Source organism: Strix uralensis, chromosome 27 (genome assembly GCF_047716275.1).
Source record: "Strix uralensis isolate ZFMK-TIS-50842 chromosome 27, bStrUra1, whole genome shotgun sequence".
In the NCBI taxonomy this organism is placed as follows: Eukaryota; Metazoa; Chordata; class Aves; order Strigiformes; family Strigidae; genus Strix; species Strix uralensis.
Window position 1 is genome coordinate 5,289,740 of NC_133998.1, and position 21,248 is coordinate 5,310,987.

The 21,248-nt window shown below is 64.2% G+C and overlaps 2 protein-coding genes across 4 annotated transcripts; one reads left to right on the forward strand and one right to left on the reverse strand.

The window, feature by feature from the left end:
- Window positions 1–137: 137 nt before the first annotated feature.
- CRLF1 (cytokine receptor like factor 1) lies at window positions 138–8,196 on the reverse strand. 2 transcript variants are annotated; one of them, XM_074851815.1, is made up of 8 exons: window positions 8,064–8,196; window positions 3,442–3,720; window positions 2,652–2,781; window positions 2,061–2,230; window positions 1,632–1,789; window positions 1,372–1,540; window positions 919–1,097; window positions 138–762 (listed from the first exon to the last, which is right to left on the reverse strand). In XM_074851815.1, exons 1-8 carry the CDS (start codon window positions 8,134–8,136, stop codon window positions 739–741), a joined length of 1,182 nt encoding a protein of 393 aa, XP_074707916.1. In that variant the 5' UTR covers window positions 8,137–8,196; the 3' UTR covers window positions 138–738. The 2 variants fall into 2 exon arrangements, with proteins under 2 accessions (XP_074707916.1, XP_074707917.1); XM_074851816.1 differs by having other exon boundaries at window positions 915–1,097.
- Window positions 8,197–13,416: 5,220 nt separating this feature from the next.
- Window positions 13,417–20,771, forward strand: TMEM59L (transmembrane protein 59 like). Of its 2 annotated transcripts, none has more exons than XM_074851836.1 (8): window positions 13,417–13,631; window positions 15,302–15,407; window positions 15,685–15,779; window positions 17,578–17,724; window positions 17,820–17,913; window positions 18,268–18,382; window positions 18,515–18,656; window positions 18,924–20,771. In XM_074851836.1, exons 1-8 carry the CDS (start codon window positions 13,476–13,478, stop codon window positions 19,083–19,085), a joined length of 1,017 nt encoding a protein of 338 aa, XP_074707937.1. In that variant the 5' UTR covers window positions 13,417–13,475; the 3' UTR covers window positions 19,086–20,771. The 2 variants fall into 2 exon arrangements, with proteins under 2 accessions (XP_074707937.1, XP_074707938.1); XM_074851837.1 differs by having other exon boundaries at window positions 18,539–18,656.
- Window positions 20,772–21,248: the final 477 nt, after the last annotated feature.

Below are 21,248 nucleotides of genomic sequence, written 5' to 3' on the forward strand. Positions count from 1 at the left end.
CCAGTGCCACCCTCTCCCCCTTGGCTCGGTCCCCTGGGAGCCCTGGGACAGGGTGACGAGGGACACGGGTCCCCTTTGGCTGCCCGCTGCATCCCCGTCCCTCCGCGCTGCTGCTGCTCCGCTGACGCAGACCCCGGTGGGGTTTCAGAGGTTTATTGGCATTAAGCTTAAATCTGTTCCTAATTGACTGAAATGGAACCAAAATAAGGCTGGTTTGAATCAAAATTGGAGCAGGCACTGGGCAAACCCCAGCAGCCTCAAACCAGCCCTTGTGGCTCCCCGGGGATGGACACCCCCCCTCTGTGCGCTCGCACGTGGGTCCCCGGGGAGAAAACAGACAAAATTGGTTCCCTAGGGTGGGGGGAGCTGTGCTGAGGGTGGGGGGGACACCCAGGAAGCCCCCACTGCCCCATTCACCCCAGGGGCTGCTCCAGCTGGCGGTTAAGAAGCAAAACCTCCGTCCCCCCCCCGGCTGGGTGAGGTTGGGGGGTCCCCTCGCTGCTGTGGGGTGCGAGCGGCAGGGTGGGGGGCCGCAGTCCCACGGGGCCAGCGGCACGCAAGAGGCTCCTGGAGCTGGCCCAGCCTGCCCCCCCCCATCCCATCCCCGGGAGCTGCGGGGCCACGCTTCGCCCCGGCCGCCTTCCTGCTCCCCCCCGGCAGGGCCGGGGCGGGCGCGGGTGGTCCCGGGTGGGTGCCGGGCGCCCCGTGTCATCCTGCCGGCGCTCGGTCCCCCGGGGGCTACAACTTATCGCCGGGAAGAACCTGTGGAGAGGAGCAGAGCCCCGCGTCGCCGCCGGCCGCTCGCCCCGGCGTCACCCCCCTGTCCCCCAGCATCCCAGGGGTCTGTGTGTGTGGGGGGGGTGACCCCGCATCCCCCCCCGAGCCGGGGAAAAGAAGTGTGAAAGGCTCCTTACCTACCTGGTTGCGTGTTTTGTGCGATTTCTGCAGCCACACGCGCCACTGGTCGTAGAGCTTGATGCCGAGGTTGGAGCAGCCGTAGGCGTGTTTCTTCACCCACCCGAAAAACTGCTTCAGCTCCCGCCGCAGCGTCGTGTTTTGCTCCCCCCCTTTGGGGTCACAACCCCCCGCCGCTCGCTCTGCAGGGACAAACGGGTCAAGTGCCACCGTGGGGGGGGACGTGCCTCAACCCCCCCCATCGCTGCCGCGCCGTAAATAATGGTGGGCAAGAGGAAAACGAGCGGCTTTTTGGCTCCCAGCTGGGAAAGCTGAGCTCTGAATTGGCTCCTTTGCAAGAAATCCAGGTGCCGGGCACGGGGTGGGGAGGGGCCCCCCCGCTCCTGCACATCCTGTGTGTGCAGGGGAGAGGGAGCACCCCCTCCCTGCCCCCCGAGCGATGCCGGGGGCACTCACCGCTGCGTGGGGTGGAGGCGGCGGTGGGGTTGCTCCAGTCGCTCCAGATGCCGGCTTTTTTGGAGCCGTAGATGCCGAAGGGATTACAACGCACCTGGACGAAGTAGACGGTGCCGGGGCGGAGGCCGGCCAGGCGGCACGAGGTCTGGTTGCCCACGTCGTCCACCACCTGCAGAGGCGGGGGGGGAGGAGATGGCAGCGCCAGCGTGGTGAGGCGTCCCCTCGCCGTCCCCCGCCGCTGGCGGGCGATGCCGACCCACCTTCCACTCCGAGCTGTCCTCCACCCGGTACTGGATCTGGTATTTGGCTTGGAAGAGGAAATCCTTGAGGGCCGGGGGTGAGCTCCAGCGCACGCTCAGCTGGTCCTCCAGGTCCCCCACCCGGCTGACGTGCACGTCCGGCGGCGGGTCCGTGGTGACTGCGGGGACAGGGCAGGGGCTGGCGGGGCCGGCGCAGGCAGCGCCGCGGAGCCGCGGGGGTTAAGGAGCCACAGATGCCAAAAAAACACCCAAACCCCAAACCTCGGAGAAAACAGCCTAATTCGATTAGGAGCAATTCTGCTCACATATCGCCCATTTCCTGCTGGCCCCCCCACCTCCCACGGCGTGAACCCGCCACCCGCTCCCCCCCCCCACCCCGCCGTGAGGTCACCACCGGCGTGGGGGTGACATCACGCCACTGTCGCTCACCCACGTCGAGGATGTCCAACATGACGACGTCGGAGACGGCCACCCCCAGCCGGTTGGACGCCTCCACCCAGATCTCGTAGGGCGTGAAGAGGGCCAGGTCCTTGGGGATGTGGCAGGAGTAGGGCCCGGCCGTGTGATACTCCTGGCACGTGTTGTCGCGGCCGTACCACCTGCGGGCGGGCGCTCAGTGCCGGTACCAGCACCGCCGCTTACCGCGGTCGAGCCGGGGATGTTCACCCATCCCCGGAGGAAACGGGGACCGCGGCTCATTTATCTGCCACTCAACACCAAGAGCGTGACGCTGGTGAGGTGTTGGGTTACCGGCCCCGCGGCCGCTTCTCCTCACCCTCCTCCTCTTCCTCGTCCCCGGCACGCACGGAGCGTGGCTGCCTGCCAGCGCTCGCGGCAGCCGAGACCTGAGGAAACTCATCACGCCCAGCGCCATCCCCAGAGGGGTCCGGCCAGGAGGCATCGGGTTCCCCATTCCCCACCAACCCGTAAGACTTCAAAACACAAATCAGCATTTGTTGTTTTTTTGTTTTTTTGGTTTTTTTTTTTAAGAATAATAGGATTTAAGGCAGGCAGCCCCACCTGAGCTTGTACTTGAGGGTGTAGTTGGTGTGCAGGAAGGTCTCCCCTTCTGTCCCCGGCGCCCACTTGCAGGTGAGGTCCTTCATGTTTTTGGACCAGCAGGTGATGTTGACTGGTTTTTCTGGGGGTACTGGGAGAGAAAAAAAAAAAAAGAAAAGAGGCAGAGGGGGATGAAATGGTGCAGTGGCAAAACCAGCCCAAAACTGGTCCCAGTGGGTGATGCCACCACAGTCCCCAGGTTCCAGCCCCGCGGCTGCAGATGTGTCTGCTGGAAGGGTTTAAACTCCTGCCTGCACTCAGCTCCTGCCCACCCCTGCCTGCACCCAGCTCCTGCCCGCACCCGGCTCCTGCCCACCCCTGCCTGCACCCGGCTCCGGAGCTGTTTTCTTTCAGCAACAACAACCCAAAAAACAAATCCAAGCTGCATTCCCAGCTAAGCCTCTGTATTCCTAGGACGCAGCATCGTCCTTAAAATAGCCTGAGATAAAAATCTTACGATTATTGATTCGGACAAGTGCAATTTTACCGAGGGTTTGCCAAAACAGCCTTTCTGCTGCGCGCTCCTGCGAGCCGGAGGCCGCGGCCGCGCGTCGGGGCACCGGGCACAAACCACGGGGAGGTTAAAACCGAGCGGCCGCCAGCAACCGCTGCGAGCTCACGGCACGGTTTGGCAAGAACCGGGGTGTTCACCCCCGCGGGGATCCCCAAATCCTCCCCCGAGACCGGCCGGCGAGGACACCCCGGCACCGAGGGCTGGAACCCGGCACGTGGAACCGCGCCGGCGACGTACGTCCAACGTAAAGGCAGGAGCCGGCCAAGATGCCGCCGTCTCTGCTGTGACACACCAGGTTGTCCCCCGACTGCTGCTTGGAGCCGTTGAGGCGGGCGAGGGCCACGCTGAGCGTGGTGGGGCCGAGGGCGGCGTAGGAGGCGGCGGGCAGGCGCCGGCCGTTCAGCGTCCAGTACAGGTCCTCGGCTCGCAGGTGGAAGTCGGGGCTGACCGTGCACGTGGCGACCAGCGAGGAGCCGATCAGCAGGGTGGGGTCTTGGGGCGAAATCACGGCGGGGTCTGCGGCCGGAGAAAGAAAGGAGGGGGGGGAAAAATCTAAAAAATTTGTATATTTATATATCTATTTTACATACAGTTACCTGCAGTCTGTATCTATTTTATATAGTTACCTGTAGTTTCTATCTATTTTATGTATAGTGACCCGTAGTTTATATTATATAAAGTGACATGTAGTCTATATAAAATAAACTACAGGTAACTATATATAAAATAGATATAGTTACCTGTAGTTTATACCTATTTTATATATAGTTACCTGTAGTTTATTTTTTATACAGTTACCTGTAGTTTATTTTATATATAGTGATGTGTAGTCTATACCTATTTTATATATGGTTACGTGTAGTTTATTTTATATATAGTGACGTGTGGTCTGTATCTATTTTATATAGTTACCTGTAGTTTATTTTTTATAGTTGTGTAGTTTATATCTATTTTATATATAGTTATGTGTAGTCTATATCTAATGTACATATATTTAAATGCATTCTATATATTCATATATATTATATCTATTTTGTGTCTTTTAAATCTATTTAAATATATTTTCTCTCTTTTATGTATTTTCAATATATATTTTTAACGCACACACATTTATCCCGGCAGAGCCCCTCGCCGCAGCGCTCGCCCTCCTCCGAAGCGGAGGCACACGAGGCGCCGGGCTCGGCCGCGCTCCCCCCGCGAGCTCGGGGGCTCCTCGGCGGAGCCGGGGGGGTGGGTGGGTGCGGGGGGGTTCAAGCCGGGAAGCGCCGACGGCCTTTGGGGAGCTTTGCGGCGCGAGGCGGGGGGGTCTCGGCGACGCTGTGGTTTTTCCAGGGCTGGGTGGGGGCTGGGTTGTGGCTTTGTAAATTTTTCGTGACAAAAGGATTTCAAACGCAACTATGGAAAGTTTGGGGTTTTTTTTTTTTCTTCCCCCCCCCTTTTCCGACAACACAGGCCAGCAGCACCCCCCCGAGGGCTGAGACCAGCACTGACCAACCCCCCTAATCCCAACCATGTGCCACCAGACTCTGCCAAAACCCACCACTTGCACCTCGACACGTGGTCCCTGCGCCAGGACACCCCAAGGGCCCCCCAAGGATGGTCCCCACCGGGGAGCCCCTCCGTGATGGGAAAGCCCCCCACGCTGCTTTATTTCGAGACCTCTCCGCCACGAGGCTTCAAAGAAAAGGCTCCCCCGACCCCGCTCCGGGGTTTTCCGTGTCCGTCAGCCTTATCGGCTCCATCCGCACGCGCCAGGCTAATATCCCAAATTACCTCCCGGAAAGTGCCGCGACCTCCCCTCCCCTCTGACCTCCCTGGCCCCGATCGCCTTTCAGCACCCGCCGGCCGCTCCTACTCCCACCCCAGCGCAATTAATGCTCCAAAATCCTCGTTACCCTGGAGATATCTTAATTAGCAGTGCCTCCCATCGCTCAGGGGATGCTGTTGGGGTGGGTGTAAAAGCATCCAAGAGACGTCGCTGCTGGGTACCCCGGGGTACCCTGAGCATCTCTGGGTGATGGCACAGCTCCATCCCACCCACCCCCAAAACAAACCCACCCTTGAGGGGCTCAGTCCCCAACTCCCCATCGTCCAGTGAGGCCTCCGAAAAAAGCACCCCCAGCTCCGCCAACGAGCCCACCCAGCACCGGCTCCTCCGTGAGCCTCCGCGGAGCCGGGGCTGCTCCAGCTCCACCGATAACAGACCCGGCGCTCCGGGCCCTAATTCTCCTAAATCTTAATCTAAACAGCACCAGAAACACACACGAGCGCCATAAAACAGACACGTTTCCCGTCCTCCAAGCAGGACCCTCTGGAGGGGCCAATTTATTTTTTTTTTTAATTTTTTTTTCCTGCAATTTTTTTTTTCCTCCTCCAAGCAGGAGCCTCTGGAGGGGCCAATTTTATATATATTTCTTTTTTTTTTTTCCCCCCTGCCATTTTTTTTCCCCCTCCGCGCAGACACAGCGCCGAACATGTGTTTTAAAAGGGAAAAGTGTGAAGTTTTCAGATCGGAGAGGAAAGGGCCGGAGAGACGCAGGCAGCCTGTGGAATGTGCAAGTCGCAACGAAAATACCTGCTTGGGGTTTTTATGGCTTTCCTATTAAAAAAAAAAAAAATAAAAATGCTGATCAGGTGCTAAGTAATGCTATAAAGTAAAACCACATTTCCAAGGTGTCAGGAACGTTTATGCTTTTCTTCCGAAGGGCCGGATTTCATTTTATTTTTATATCAGTGTTTTAAGGGGCTGGGAAAGAAAAGAAAAAACCCTCCGATAAGTGTCGGAGATCACGCAGTTAAAGATTTAAGATGTGCAGGGGGTTACGGAAAAATAATATAAATAATTGCCCTGAAGAACAAAAGGAAATTTGGGCAGCCCTGAATTCTGCAAGAAAAATAAATTTTTAAAAATAGATATTTAGAGAATTCTTCTAAAGCTCAAGCAACGAGGTTTGCAAGTGGACACAGCACCCAAAAACACTTTTTTCCTCCTTTCCACTTTTTTTTTTGGCTTTTTCTTCTCCAACTGGCATTTCTCGTGCCCATCCCTCAGCTCGAGGAGGGATTTATAAAAAGCCCAGGCATTCCAGCGAGCACGACCGAGCTGAACCGAGGGGAAACATTCGCTCTCTAAAAGGAGATTTGGCTTCGCCTTTCCCCAGCGCCGCACGTCGAGGGGCCACAGGGCTGCACCGGACCCCGACGGGGGGGAAAAAATGGGGGTCCCGGGGGGGGTGAAACTGGCTGTGAGAGGCACCGGGGTGAGCTGAAGGGTGCGGGGTCAGCCCTGACACGGGGGTCTGGCCGCGGCCCCGCGTTGTCCCGGGTGGGATTAACCCCTCTGGCCCCCGGGAAGGGCACGGGGGTGGGCACCGGCTCCACACCGAAACCCGCCTCGGTTCCGAGGCTCTTGTTAACGGCTCCTAAAAGGATTTTTGGAGGATTTTTCCTTCCCTCTCCAGTGTTTCTGCAATTCCTGCCCTAATTATCGCTCTCGGAGACTTCCCCGTTAACGACACGTAGGGGTCAGGGGTAGGAGACCCGGGTGGCCGGGCCCCTGCGGTGTCACCGGTGCCGGGGACGCGGGAGAGGGGGATTCTCGTGGCGGGACCCCTCTGCCCGTCGGAGCCACCGACCATCGCCCTGAGAAATTCCCACCATAGGGAGGAAGCCAAACTTCCTGCAGCGGGGAACGGGATCTCGGGATCTCGCCTCCCCTTCGCTCGGGCCGGAGGGGAAGCAACGAGGCGACGGGTGGGACGGAGGCTAATTCGGGTTTAGGGCCCTGTGGGGAGGGGAGGGGGGAGCCCTCCCGTGTCCGTGTGCCCCCCCACAGCGAGTGGGGACCCCGATCCCCGCGGGGCTGAGGCCGCCCACAGCTCAGCCCACAGGTGGCACCTCCCAGACCTGCCAGCGCCAAGTGGGACCCCCAAAAGGGCATCATTTGGGAGCCCCCCCAGGGGTATTTTTTTTTTTTTTTGGGGTGGGGGGATTCATTGTTCTCTGTGGGGGAGGGAACTCCCTATTGTTCTGGGTGGGGAAAAGGGGATTCATTGTTCTCTGGGATGGGGGGGGGGGGCACAGTTCTCTGGGGGGAAAAGGGGGGTCCCCGTTGTTTTTAGCAGGAGGAGGGGGGTCTCAGAGACTCAAGGGGGTAGAAAGGGGGGTCACCGCTCCCGGGGGTGGGAGGGGGTCACATGGGGAAGGGGTTCGCTATTGTTCTCCGGACGGAGGACGGGGGTTTCCATTGTCCTAGGTGGGGAAGGGAGCCGCATTGTTCTCCGGGACGGGGGGGTCTGAACGGCGCGGGGGGGCCACAAGGAGGGACCGACCCTTCTCGGGGAGAGGGGTCCCTCTTCTCCATGGGGAGAAGGGGCACTCGCTGTTCCCAGGGGAGGAGGGGGGGTCCCTTGTGCTCTCAGGGATGGGGGGGTAAAAAAAAAAAAAATTCCTCTATTGTTCTCTGCAGGGAGAAGGCGCGGGGGGGGGGGGGGGGTCCCAGCTGGGCTGCGGGGTCGGGGAGGGAGGGGGCTCCCGGTTGCCTGCCGGAGGGTGATAGGGGGTCGCGGCTGCTCTCGGTGGGGCGGGGGGGGGGTGTCCCTGCTCCCCTGCGACACGCAGCCCCGAGGTGCGCCCGGCGATGCCCCCGCTGCTCCGCATCCCCGAGGGGGGAGGATGGCGACGGACACACCCCCCCACCCCCCCCCTCCCCCGCATGGACCGGCACCGCCCGACCCGCAACGATCGGGGGAGACCCCCGGGGGGCTCCGCGCCGCGCCCGCCCCGGCCCCGACGGGACCCCCCCGGCCTCGCCCCCCGCGCCCACCTTGCGGGAGCCGCCCGGTGGTCCCGGTACTCACAGGCGAGCGGCTCGGCGCGGAGGAGGCGGAGGCAGAGCAGGAGCAGCGGGGGGAGCAACGGCAACGGCGGCATGGCCGGCTCCGGTGCCCGTCGGTGCCCGGGGCGGCGGAGCGCACCGGCACGTCCGGGGAAGTCCCGAGCAAGTCTGAGCAACCCCCGGTTACCAAAGCCCTAAATGCCGCCCTGGCCCCGCCCCACCCGGCCCGGGCCCGCCCCCGGGGGGGCAGAAATGCACCGGCCCCGGGGCCCCGCCGTCCTGCTCCGGTACCGGTCCCGGGACCGACCGCCGACACGCAGCGCCCGCCCGGCAGCGCCCGGTGCTACCGCGGGATGCTGCCCCCCCCGCCGGCCTGGGGCCGGTGTCCCGCTGCCCCCCCCGCCCCGAGCCCCGCGGTAGGTGAGTAAGAGCCGCCCCGGGGCCGCCTTCCCACGGGTGACTCACCCGCGGCCTCCACGGACCCTCCCGTGCCCCCGGGGCCGCTCCCGGCGCTGCACAGGCGGCCGGGCCGGGCCCCCCCGGGGACTCCCCACCCACAACTGTCTTTAAGAGTCCAAAATCGTGTTATTTTTTTTTTTTGGGGGGGGGGTGGTGAAAATGGGAATATCTTCCCATAAATCCCCACGTTTTCTATCGAATTCATCATCTCTGTTTTTTCCCGCAAAAAAAGTCCAAAAAGGTGGGAAAAACACCGCAAGTTGCTTCAAGACCCCCCCCAGTTTCAAGCTGCTGGGGGTCCCGGGGCAGCCCGGCGGTGGTGACGTGTCCGGTTGTGCCACTGTCCCCGCAGCAAAGCTGCCCACTTGGGCATCGCACCCCCCTCCCGGTGCCCCCCCTGTCCCCCCCCGGGTCTCGGTGTCACCCAGAGCTTTGCAGACCCCGGGGGGGGGTGGCAGAGCCCTGGGACAGCAGGTCCTGGTGGTGGCCAGGCCACTGTTCCCGAGCGTGGGCTGTCCCCCTGCTGCATGTCCTTTAGGTCTGCCTGAGCTTTGGGGTGCGAGGTGGGGTGCAATGGGGTCCCCAAAAGCATCCCGTGCTGGGGGGTGCCCGGGTCATGTTCCCCCCCCCTTCAGTAGAGGGGACATGGAGGGTCCTGGTGGCCTTGACCCTGAGGTTGGGGTGGGGAGACCTGAGAATGTGGGAGCACTGCTGCGGCCGAGGTTTGGGGGTGATTCTGGGGGCTCAGATCTGGGGGGGCCGTTCCCAGCCCATGGGGACATTGTCCGGTGGCTTCCCCTGTCCCTTTGTTCCCTGCATCCCCTCGGCTGCGAGGACAGGGACATCGTTCCCTGCAGGGGATGGAGCATGGGGGGACAGAGCCGGGGGTGGCAGGGGACACCTGGGTGGTCCAGGGTGCCCCTCCCAAAGGGATGACACCATGGATCAGCCCCTGCCCCATAGCACTGGGGTGGGGGGGCTGAGCCCCACACCCCTGCGGGGACAGGGAGGGGGGTGACACTGCGTGGGAGTAGCTGTGGGGCTCCGAGGTGTTGGGCACCGGCCGACGGGATTGCATGGATTGGAAAATAAAATAAAAAAAGAGAGCGGGAGGGAGACCAAACAATGCCTTTTCCCATCGTCCTGTTTTTTGGAAGCTTCTGAACTGTTTTTGTTGAAATTTCCCAAAAATGTCAGGCTCCGGGAGCCACCCAGCCTGAGAAACTTCAGCCCCCAGTGTCCGCAGTCTGGCCGAGTGAATCACGGCTGCCCCGGGGGCTGGCGGCCGCCCGCGATCCCGACCCACCGCCCGCATCCCCCCGGGAAGCCACCCTGGGGTGGGAGCCAGCGGTGGGTGCTGGAAGAGGGAGGGGGATGAAGGAGAAATCACCCCCCTGGAGCAGGTTTGGGGAGCAGCAGCCGCCCTGGCTGCCCACCTGCGCTGCCCACACGGCTTCCCCCGTCTGCCTTCTCCTTCCCTCCGCGTCCACCCAGAGCCAACGATAAAGTGGGATTTAGCGTGGCTGTTTGGGGAAGCAGGGGTGGGTGGGCTCCTGGGGGGGGTGACACCCATCCTGGTGCCGGCAGAGGGGACATGGCCAGCTCTGGCATCATCAGAAGGTGGCTTGAGGCTTTGCTGGGGGTCAGGGGGAAAGTGGGGGGACAGTGGCGTCGGGAGGAGAGGGGAGCATCGGTCCCACTGGTGTCACCTGGGACGTGCCCAGGGTGTCACCGCAGGCAGCTCGGGGTCCCTCCCTGAGCCACGGCAGCATCCGGACTTGGTGCTGTGGGATGGGGACAGGGTTTGGGGACAGAGCCAGCCCTGCCGTGCCCGTGGTCCCCATGCCAGGGTGGTGTCAGGACCCGTTCGGGAGCAGCTGAGGATGACAGAGCCACTCTCCCCCCTTCTGAGTCAGCGCGTCGCTCCGCGGCCGACGTGGTCAGCGGGCAGATGTGCTCAGCGGGCAGATGTGGTCAGCGCTGCCCTTTGACAGTGACCTTTAAAGGGCTGCTCCCTCCTGCCCACGAGCCGCAGGCACCAGCCGGGCTCCCGCGGGTGGCCAAGAGGCAGGATCTGGCCCGGCACCCCCCGCTGACCCCCGGACCGGGCTGTTGGCGTCAGCGCGGTGGTCCCCTGGGGGCTGACGCGGTCCGGCTGCCCCCCCCCTCCGTGGCTCCGTTCCCAGGGCCTCTTTGCCCTGTTGCGGTGCAGGATCTGGCCGTGGGGCCCAGCTCCCCAGCAGCGGGGCCCGTACAGCCGCGAGCTCCCCGCTCTGCCCAGGCAGGATGTGACTCCCCCCGGATGGATCTGGGACCCCGGGGTGGCCTTAGTGACATCCCCAAAGCCGGGCTGAGCATCCTCGCTCCAGCTTCCCACCAGCCATCACCTTCCTGCCAGCCCTCCATCATGTGTCACCCTGGCCGGGCCCAGCACATCTACCCCGAATTAATCTAATTACTTGATTTCCCAGCCAGAGCTCGCTCCATAAAGTCCTTGGACAGAGACAGCATCTGGCTCAAGGGCCAGGGTGTAAAAAACAAACAACAAAAAAACCCAAAACCCCAGAAAAAGCAGGAGGAGAGGCGCAGCGGAGCTGCCTCTGACTGCCTGCATCCTTTTAAAGTGACCTGGGGGAAAAATAAAGAGGCTAGAAATGCAAAGAATCCAGCAGTCAGAGTTTTCTTTATATTCCTCTCAGTCACATTTCCACATCCATGGGTAATTTATAACCCACTTAACCCCTTCCCTGCCACCCCCCTGGCGCAACCCCTTCGCTCAAGAGCATCCTCGTAGCGGGCGGCCGCACCTTCCCGCCTCTGTTTGCTTTGGGAAGCACAAAAAGTCCCGTGATGGAGTTTGCTGATCTCTAGAGGGGGGGAAAAAAAATGTGGTTGATGTCGAGGGGGGTGACTGAGCACAAGGGATGGGCTCTGCGGGGTTGGGATGTGGGGTGACATGTCCCCCTGGCCCTGGGGGGACCGTGGGGACACCGCGGCCAGCGTGGGGGGAGCCTGCGGCTTCACAAAAGGCTCCAGAAAAAGAATGTAGGTCAGTAGTGATAAATGCAAAAGGCATCGAGTGTTTCTGGAGAGGGGAGGAGGGAGGGCAGTAAATATTTGCCAACTCGAATATTATTGCCTGGGAAAGGGTTTTTTTCTATTAAAAGGTGAGTGGCTGGAGCACGGGCCGGCGCCAGGCGTGGTGGGGGCAGGTGCGGTGGGAGCGTTCAGCCGCTCAGCCCTCGCTCCCGGCGCTCCCAGCGCTCGCTCCGGTGGGTTTCGGTCCCTGTGGGGGGGGGTCGAGGCTCTGGCTCTGCCCCTCCCGGCCGATGGAAACCTCACCTGCAGCGCGGTGCCGTGATTTACGGTGACAGCCCCCAATCTATCCCATTTACTTGGCCATTAGTCACCGGTGCCGGACACGAGGCCGCGGGGCTGGCGGGGCTCCAGGAGGGGGAAGGGGGGAGCAGAGCCGACCCCGCAGCCCCGCCAGCCCGGCCCGAGCACATTTTCTCCCGGCCCTGGTTTGATTAACAAGATGAATAAGCTGGCGGAGCGCAGCGGGGCGAGGAGAGGCCCCACTCCCTGCTCCCGGGGGGGCACAGGGCTGCGCTCCCCCAGCCATCCCCGAGGGGATGCGGCCACCCCCACCCCTCCCTCCCCTGCCCCAGGGTGTGGAGCACCCCTCAAACCTGAGCTGGGACTGGGAGACACCCCCCCTTCCCCATGCCAAGGTCCTGCCATGTGTTCCCCATTAGGGCTGGAGGTTAGCGAAGCCCCCAGCCCTCCTCCTCCTCCTCCTCCTCCTCCCCCCCCCCGGGCCCGCTTTGGGGTGCTGCCATAAATAAGGCTAATGGGGAGGGCAGCGGCGAGGCAGCGCGCGGGGCCAAGCCTGCGCCTTTTATGTCTTTTAAACCCTGGGAATTCAAAGCTGTAAATCTGGGGTGTCAGGGAGAGCCCAGCGCCCTGGCAGGGAAGGGGCCCCATGGAGCGAGGGTGCGGGTGGGGTGCACAAAGGTGACTTGGGGAGGCCCCAAGGGCCACAGGGGGTGACATGGCTGGGTCTAATGCTGGCAGGGGACGAGGGGTTTGTCCCCTCCTTGGGGGGATGGTCCCTGTGGGGGTGCTGGCCCAGGGGGAAGTGAGACTCCGGTGCTGCTGCAGCCCCACCCCTCTGCACCCCTGTCTCTGGGTGACCCCAGTGCCAGTGTGCCCCTCAGTCCCCATGTGCCCCCCGCAGTCACTCTGGTCTCCCCAGTCCCTCTGTGCTGCTGGTGTCAGTGGGGCTCCCCCCATCCCTCTGCATGGCCCAGTCCTGCTGTGCCCCTTTGATCCCTGCGCATCCCCTCGTTCCCCTGCATCCCCCAGTGTCCCCCTGCATCCCCCAGTGTCCCCCCACAGCCCCCAGTCCCTCTGCATTGCCCAGTGTCCCCCTTCATCCCCCAGTGTCCCCCCACAGCCCCCAGTCCCCCTACACCTTCTGGTCCCTGAGCACTCCCCGGTCCCCAGCCCCCCCCCGCCCCATCCTCCCACATCCCGGGGTACCCCTGCATCCCCCGGTGCCCGAGCATCTCTCAGACCCAAAGCCTCCCCCCTCCTCCCGCTTCCGGGGTACCCCTGCACCCCCCCGGCTCCTGAGCATCCCCGGGTGTCTGTACATCCCCCGGTGCCCCACCACCTCCCGGTCCCGAGGCCCCCCCCGCCCCTCCTCCCGCATCCCCCGGTTCCCGAGCATCCCCCGGTGCCCGCGCACCCCCCATCCTCCCGCACCCCCCTCTCCCAGCATCCCCGGGGCCGCGCTGCCGGGGGCTGCCGGTGCCGGCGGAGCTGCGGCAGGATGCGGCGGCTCCCCCCGCCCCCGGCTCCCCCCGCCGCCCCCGCCCGGCGCACGGCGCGTCACGGCGGGGCCGGCGGCGGCGGCGGCGGCGGCGGTGGGTGCGCTCCGCTCCGCGCCGCTCCGCGCCCCGCGCCCGCCATGGCGGCTCGCCACCCCCGGGCCCTGCTCGCCCTCGGCCTGGCCTTGGCCACCGCCGCCACCGCCGCCGCCACCGATCCCTTCTCGCCCCAACTGGGAGATACCGCCCGGTGCCGCGGGCAGTGCGGCCGCAGCCTGACGCGCCGAGCCGCCGCCGTGAGTCCGGCCGGGCACCGGGGGGGCACCGGGGGTACCGGGGGAATCGGGGGGTACCGGGGGTATCGGGGGTACCGGGAACATGGGGAGCATCAGTAGCATCGGGAGTACCAGAAGCATCGGGGGCATCAGAGGGGGACTGGGAGCATCAGGGGGGGACTGGGAGCACGAGAGAAAATTGGGAGTGTGGGGCGTATTGGGGGCACTGGAGGTATTGGGGGTACTGGGGGTGTCGGGGTGTACTGGGGGTATCCGGGGTACCAGGAGCATGGGGAGCATCAGTACAAGGAGCATCGGGGGCATGAGGGCGGACTGGGAGCACTGGGGGGACTGGGAGCACGAGGGGAAATTGGGAGTGTGGGGGGCACCAGGGGTATTGGGGGTATCGGGGGGGACTGGGGGTATCGGGAGCATCAGGGTACCAGGAACATCGGGGGCATCAGGGGGGAACCGGGAGCACCAGAGGAAATTGGGAGGGTGGGGGGCACTGGGAGCAATGGGGGGCACTGGGGGCACTGGCCCGCCCGGCTCGGGCATTGCCGCCGCACAGCCCCACAGCGGCCACCCCCGAGGGGGCAGCGGGGGAGCCCCTGCGGTCGCCTCCACCGTGGCTTTGGGGTGCCCCCGGTGAGGGCATCCGCCCCAGTTTGGGGTGCCCGCGGTGTTTTGGCCTATCCCAGCTTTGGGGTGCCCCCCAGCTCTCACCCACCCCGGGTTTGGGGTGCGCTTGGTGACAGCGGCAGCCGCCCCGGGTTGGGGGTGCCACCGGTGAGGCCCTGCCGGGGACGCAGCGGGTGCTTGCCCCCCAGCTGCCTTCCTGGCCCCCGGCCCCCGCAGCGGTGGCAGAGGGGCCAGCGAGGTTGGGGACAGCCAGGACGAGCGGGTGACACTGCCACAGCAGCGTGGACCAGCCCAGGGCCGGTTGCTGGACCCGGAGCATCATGGAACACCCCAGATCCAAGCTGTCACGGCCGTGCCGCGCCGGGGGGCCGCACGATGGCACCCGGGGCTGTCCCCGAGCCCCCGCGGTGGCAGGGCCGGATGTAGGCCAGCGCCTTGGCAGGAGCCCACGCGGCCTCCGCTGCCGGCGGTGGGCACGGAGTTGTTTTCCCATCTGGGCTGGAGCTGCCTCCCTGCCAGCACCCAGCCCTGCCCGCACTCCCCTGGGCCCCCCGCAGGGCGAGGGGACCCCTCGCCTGCACATGCAGACGCACGCAGGGACCCCCCGCATAGGCTCAGTGCCCCCCCCAGCATCCTCCCCAGTGTGTTCCCAGCCCCACCAGTACACGCACCCCCCCCCATGCACACCCACCCTGGTGCAGCCCCCACCTCCTGCCAGCCCAAGCCGGGGCCCGGCCAGTGCCAAGCGCCCTGACAGAGATGGGGGACCTGCCACGTCCTCAACAGGGACGAGGCCACGTGCACACCCCACCATCGGGTGCGAACGGGGTGGGGGGGCATGAAGGCAGCTCTCCCTCCCCCAGGGGATGCCATCGCCCCGGATTTGGGGTCCCAGTCCCTGGATTTGGGGTCCCAGCCCTGGCTGTGGTCCTGCAGTGGTGCCCAGTGCCCCCCAACTGGGTGCAGGGGGGCGGTGGGGGGGGGTCCGGCGCAGCCACGGGGCTGAGCTCGGTGCCAGCTTCGCGCTCTCCTCCTCCTCCTCCCCGCAGGATGCTGTTCTCAACGCCTGTTACCGGGGCTGCCGGCTGTTCTCCATCTGTCACTTCGTGGATGCGAGCGCTGAGCTGAACACCACCAGAGCCCAGTGTGAAGCAGGTGAGGAGCTGGCGGCCCAGCGGCCCCCGCGCCCCAAACACCATCCCAGGGGGGGGTCCCCCACATACTGCCGGCACCACCGCGACACCTTCCACCCTCCCGAGCATCCTGCCTCCGCTCTGCCCCGCGCTGTGACCCGGGGCTGCATCCGGACCCTGCTGCAAAGCAAGCGGGGTGCAGATTTATACCCAGTGGGTGTAAATCAGGAGGGGTAGGGGGGTTCTGGGCTCATCAGGGGGATTAATCCTCACCCCCCCGCCCCGCTCCTGCCTCGCAGCCTGTGCCGAAGCCTACAGCAACGCAGAGGAGCAGTTTGGCTGCGTGACGGGGTGCCGCAAGCAGCTGCCCGAGGTGGAGAGCAGGAAGGAGAAGGTGAGGGGCTGGGAAGATGGGGAGCCCCCGTTCCCCCCCCTTAACCCCCCCAGCCTGTCCCTGGTTGCCAACGGCCATGGCTCTGCCCTGTCCCTGCATCTGGCTCCTTCCCCAAAGGGTCTGTGGGCAGGAGGTGGGGGCTGGATGTGTTCCCCCCGGGGCACCCCAGCTTCTCTGTCCCTGGGCCATCACCCCGCGGGACTGATGGGGACCGGCCGGGGGAGGCATTTGCCTCTGCGAGGAGCCGTGGGGCTGCCCTCGGGGTGGCTCCTCCGGCCACCTCGGCCCTCACCTGACCCCCAGCATGGGGCCATGGGGCGTCTCGGTCACCCTGGGCACGGCTGGGACTGAAGTTTGTCCAACCCCAATGCAGTGGAGACGCTGCTGAGCCCCCCGGCCACCCCCTGCCCGGGACCCCGCGGGGGGATGCTGGGACGTGGTGACTTGGCCCCTGGGTCCCATTTGAGGAAGGATCCCTTTGTCCCGTGGGAGCTCAGCCCAGTCCCTCCTGTCCCTGGGGATGGAGGCTGTAACACCCCACAGTGCAGCCCATCCCTCCCCCCCTCCCTCCCTCCCAGCCTGGCCTCCCCCACCAGCAGCCTCGCTGCCCAGCGAGCCCCGACGCGGGGACCCGACTCCCCTCGGTGCTTTCCCAGCCGGGTCAGGGCCAGGCACGCTCCCCGCACGCTCCCCGCACGCTCCCCGCACGCTCCCACCGCCCAGTGAAGCTGCATCTTGCTTTATTTTATGTCCTGTTACTCGTGCCCCCGTGGACGGGGGCTCTGGGCGTGCTGGGGGATACGAGCCCACCGCCAGCCCGTCGTGCTGCATCATCCAAAGCTTAAAAAGCAGATTAACTGGGCTCGACCCAGGCTGCTGCAGATTTGGGCCAGGCAGGAGGATTACGCCGAATTCCCAGGGTGGGAGGTTCTGACCGGTGATTGTTGCAGATTCTCCCAGTTTGGATCTGTTATCCTTCCCAGCAACTGGCAACGCTTTTTCCTCCTACATTTAATTCATTCAGCTTTTACCCAATTAATTAAATTAGACTTTGGCCCAAGGTAGAGGCTTTTGGCTTTGTACACGTGCAGTTGAGGATGAATTTGTGCTGTAGAAAGCTGCAGCTCCTTTGAAAAAACATTTTGCAGCTTGTTTTTAAGACCTTCCCAGTGTCTGATCCCATTTTCCGGCCCCTCGCCGAGGTCAGGGATGAGCATCAGGGGCGACCGGCTGACAGGGAGGGCTGTCACCCCCTTCACCCACCCAAAGCATTTTTTCCTTCGGGTTCCCAGACAAGCAGGCAAAGCAGATTTAGCATAATAATTAGATACAGAATCTGACCTATTTATTTCCTGTTTGCTGGTTTGACCGTGCAAGGGGCTGTCGGAAAATGTTCGAAGCCAGTGGCAGGGAGCAGCCAAGCGGATTCCAGCAGGGATGCTTTAAAAATAACAAACCGCCGCGACGGCCAAGAATCCAGGGCACGGAGAGGCTGCCAGGAGAGAAACGCCCTCGGCATCTCGGCCACTGGCTCCTATTGTTTAAAGCGCTGGTGTGAGCGCGGGGGGCTGCCGAGGGGCTGGGTGATGGCCCCGGGGCTGGGTGATGGCCCTGGGGACCGCAGCCCCCGGCTCCGTGACCTTCCCAGGGCCGGACCACGGGTCCTGCACGTCCCCATCGCTGGGAGAAGCAGGCTGAGCGCCCGGTTCAACCCGGCCACATGCTCGGGGTGGGACGTTGTCCGCCGGGGTGGGTGATGGGGGGACAGCGGTGACACGATGTCCCTGCTCCTTTGCAGAGCCCGGAGCTGAAGGCACCGTCGTTCTCCATGTTCGATTTGGTCTCCACCTTCTGCAACGACATTGTCAGCTCAGCCCAGAGCTTCATCTCCTCCACCTGGACCTTCTACCTGCAGGCGGATGATGGCAAAGTCGTGGTGTTTCAGGTGGGGGTGTCCTGCGTCCCCTCTCTGCTGAGTGCTGAGAGCGGGGGGACCCCCTTGCTCACCACTTTCTCCCTCTTTCCCTGCCGCCCTGCCAGTCCCAGCCCGAGATGGAGTACCCAGTACCCGAGGTGCAGGAGACCCAGCCAGCACAGCCGGGACCGGGCCCCCGTGTCTCCCAGCCCCACACAGGTGCGGGGCGGGGGGGGGGTCCGGGTTGTTGGCTTGGGGGGGGGCCCAGGAGCCACCGCGCCCTCTTGGCTCTCATCCAATTTCTCGAGAGCTCAACAAATTACCCTCTTCTCGGGTGTGATTAACTTCCCACACCCCGCACCCACGCAGAAAGGGGTGAGTCCGGACTTGGGACCCACTCCAAGGAGCTGCTGGGATCCTCTGTGCCCCCCCCTCAGCGGGCAGAGGGTCCGTGGGGGGAGAGGGGATGACCCGGCACCCCTGCACCCGACCACGTGCTGGCAAGGGGATGGGGAGCGGGGCAGGCGTGCCCACAGTGGGTGCCTGGGCTCAGCATCGTCTCGCCCCTGCCAGGCCCCCGGGCAAAGGGGGAGAAGCCCCCCGTGAAGGAGCCGCGGGGCAAAGCCAAGGCGCAGCACCCCCCGGACCCCCCGCAGCCGGAGCATGACTTCCTCGGCTGCATGTCCAAGTAGGTGCAGCGGGGCTGTGCAGGGGCCCCGGGGGCTGGGGCCTGGCGCTGCCGGATACGCCGGAGCAGATGCTCCCCCCCTGCCCCCAGTTCCCACCCCGTGCCCTGCCATAAACTCGTCCTTTTTCTTTGGCGGGGGGGGGTGGGGTGTTACAGGCGCTCGGGCCTTCCTCGCTGGATCCTGGCCGCCTGCCTCTTCCTCTCCATCATGGTGATGCTGTGGCTGAGCTGTGCCAGTTTGGTGACTGCCCCCGAGCAGCACGTCAAGACCCAGGTACGGGGTGAGCGGTTCTCAGCGCAGCCCGGGGGAGGTCCTGGGGGGATCCCCAATACCCTGGGTCTCCCCATCACGGCTGGGGGAGCTTTGCGGGGCTGAGCCATGGCCATACAGTGTTTGTGGACCCTGGCCACCATGCTGGGCTCACCGACGTGTCCAGGCTGTGCGCTATGTCCCCAGCCAGCCCCGGTGTTCCCAGTCTGGGGACAAGGGGGTCCTGTCCCTTGCTCTGGGGCTGCACCATCCCCTCTGCTTCTCTTCCAGCCTCTGAGCATCAACGGGGACAAGGAATACCTGGAGGACCTGGACGGCCCCGGCACCTTCCCCCTGCCACCCGTCATCGCTGTCACCCTGTGCCCCACACACGGTGGCGAGGACGCGGGGCCGCTGCCCCTCAAAGTCGACCTGGACAAGACCGTTCTGTAGTGCTCCCACCCCTTCCCGTCACCTCCATGCCACCTCCCCATCACTGTCCCCATGGCATCATCCCCCATCCCGCTCCACTGCCCATCCCCGGCTCCTGGAGGGGCATCTCTGGGTCTGGCATGGGGGGGACCGGGGGTATGATCTGGCTCAGTCCCGCTCTCCTCCCCAGGGATGGCCGCTGCGGAGGAGGCTCCTGGGAGCCGGGCAGTGGCTTTGCCTCCTCCATAGATGTGCTGTTTGCTGGGATCCTGGTTTCCAGCGCTTGAGAGCCAAGAGAGGAGCTGCCAGAGCGGGGAGGCTGGGGGGAGCCCGTCCTGGCCGTCTGTCTCCTCCCGACCGGAGCCCCCGGGGCCCCGCAGCCCTCCGGGCATGGGTCCAGCGCTGGGCAGGAGGGAGCCGGCTGCGGTGGGGGATGGAGAGTGTCTGCAGCGTTCTGGGCTTTGGCTCGGCACATCCCAGGCCTCCCACCTTGGGCTGAGCCTCCAAGGCGCCGTCTCCGGCCCTGGGAACTCCCTTCCGCCGGCCGGAGCCGATTGCCTTGGGGAGCCGAAACGTGGCGAATGGATTTGGCGTTGGCAGCCGGAGAGAGGAGCGGATTTTGCCGCCTCCATGCCCACGCGAGGACCCAGCCGGCCCCTTCCCGGAGCTGCGGAGGGGCCCTGGGGTGGCTCCTTCCCCTCCCTGCTCCGTGATGCCTTTGGGGCGGCTGGTCCCGATGCCGACGGGTTGTTGGTGGGACTGAGCAGGGGACAAGGCGACGTTTCCCTGCCTTGTGCTGCTGCGGCGCGTCCGAGCTCGGGCAGGAGGTGGGAGCTTCCAGGACGCCTCCATCCTGGGCTCAGCATCCCTGCCCGATGCCGGGAGCGGCTCTGCCTGCGGAGCTGTAGCTGATGGCAGGACCTAGCAGGCAGCCGGCCTCCGGGTCCCCGTGCTCACAGCACTGCCCTGGAAGCGGGGGGCCAGCCCTGGGGACCCCCTCAGCTTGCCCCGGCACAGCCCTGCTGCGTGAAGGGGTCCCCTCCCTCCCCCTGCTCCACATGGCTCTGCTCCAGGGCATCTCCCCCTCTCCCCGCTGTTCTCCATCACTTGACTTCGTGCACCATTTCGTGGTTTGATTTGCACCAGCATGTGGTTCACCGGCCCCTGGCGCCCTGTGGGGACATCCCCGCACTTGGGAGGGACGGCTCGGCGGCGGCGGTCCCTGCCATCCCCACATCCACCGACACGTCTGTACAGATTAACTTATTACCCCCCACTCCCCACCCTTGGGTTTTTAGGCTCTCTCCGTGTGTCAGCTGCTCCCTGGCGCTGAGCGGTCTAGGGGGGCCATGGCGTGGTGGGGTGGGGGGGTCTCGTCCCCATCCTCACTGGTTTTGTGCTGCTCCATATCACTTTCACCCGTGCGACATATCTGGGTTTGGGGAACTGGGTTGGGGGGGGCGGGAGGGTCTCGTGTCCGTTTTGGGGTACACTTTTCATTGTTGCTTTTGGCCGCTTGGCTCGGTTAAAGCTCGGTGGAGTCTGCGGTGTTGTCCCGTCCCTGGGGTGTGACCATGCCGGGCTGTGAGCTCGGGGGGGCAGAGGGGCGGCCACGGAGCCCCCCCAGCTTCACTTCCAAAGGGCAAACCCAGCCCCAGGCTGGCTGGGCGGCGCGGACGGAGGGGAAATAAAAGGTTTGTACCAGTCCCGGATGAGTCGGTGGCTTCACAGGGTGCCCATCACCAGTGGGGGAGCAGGTTTGAGCCCCTGCGTGGGGCCGGTGGCGGGGTGCAGGTCTGTTCCCAGCTCGCCAGGATGGTGAGCAAGCTGAGCCAGGATGAAACCTCCGGCAAACCGGAGAGAAATCCCCTGCTTGGGCTGTTTGGCACCGACACGGAGCCACGCTCCTCTCTGCTGCAGGTTCGCTGGATCCAGAGATTCAGCGTCAAACGTAACAGGAGATGCTGTGTTCCCTGGGGAGCGGGTACCAACGCCCGTGGGGTGGGTGGACAGGGGACCACCGTGCACCCCAACACCTCCACCCGTCAGCTGCGAGGAGGAGGAGGCTGAGCCAGGGCAGCAGGGAGGACTGCGTGCCCGTGCTCACGTGTGCACGTACAGGAGGGCTGCGGAACGAGGGCTTTTCCCCACCGAAAATCGCCTGCTGACACTTGGGCGCCCGTT

What these genes read in the sequence shown, in the direction of transcription:
- CRLF1 (XM_074851815.1), bottom strand. Translation starts at nt 8,136, where the DNA reads ATGCCGCCGTTGCCGTTGCTCCCCCCGCTGCTCCTGCTCTGCCTCCGC. An exon ending in AGGACAGCTCGGAGTGGAAG is followed by an intron (nt 1,541 to 1,631) that starts GTGGGTCGGCAT and finishes CCGCCTCTGCAG; the next exon opens with GTGGTGGACGACGTGGGCAA. An exon ending in CGCACAAAACACGCAACCAG is followed by an intron (nt 763 to 918) that starts GTAGGTAAGGAG and finishes TCCTCTCCACAG; the next exon opens with GTTCTTCCCGGCGATAAGTT.
- TMEM59L (XM_074851836.1), top strand. Translation starts at nt 13,476, where the DNA reads ATGGCGGCTCGCCACCCCCGGGCCCTGCTCGCCCTCGGCCTGGCCTTG. An exon ending in TGTCTCCCAGCCCCACACAG is followed by an intron (nt 17,914 to 18,267) that starts GTGCGGGGCGGG and finishes CGCCCCTGCCAG; the next exon opens with GCCCCCGGGCAAAGGGGGAG. An exon ending in AGCAGCACGTCAAGACCCAG is followed by an intron (nt 18,657 to 18,923) that starts GTACGGGGTGAG and finishes CTTCTCTTCCAG; the next exon opens with CCTCTGAGCATCAACGGGGA.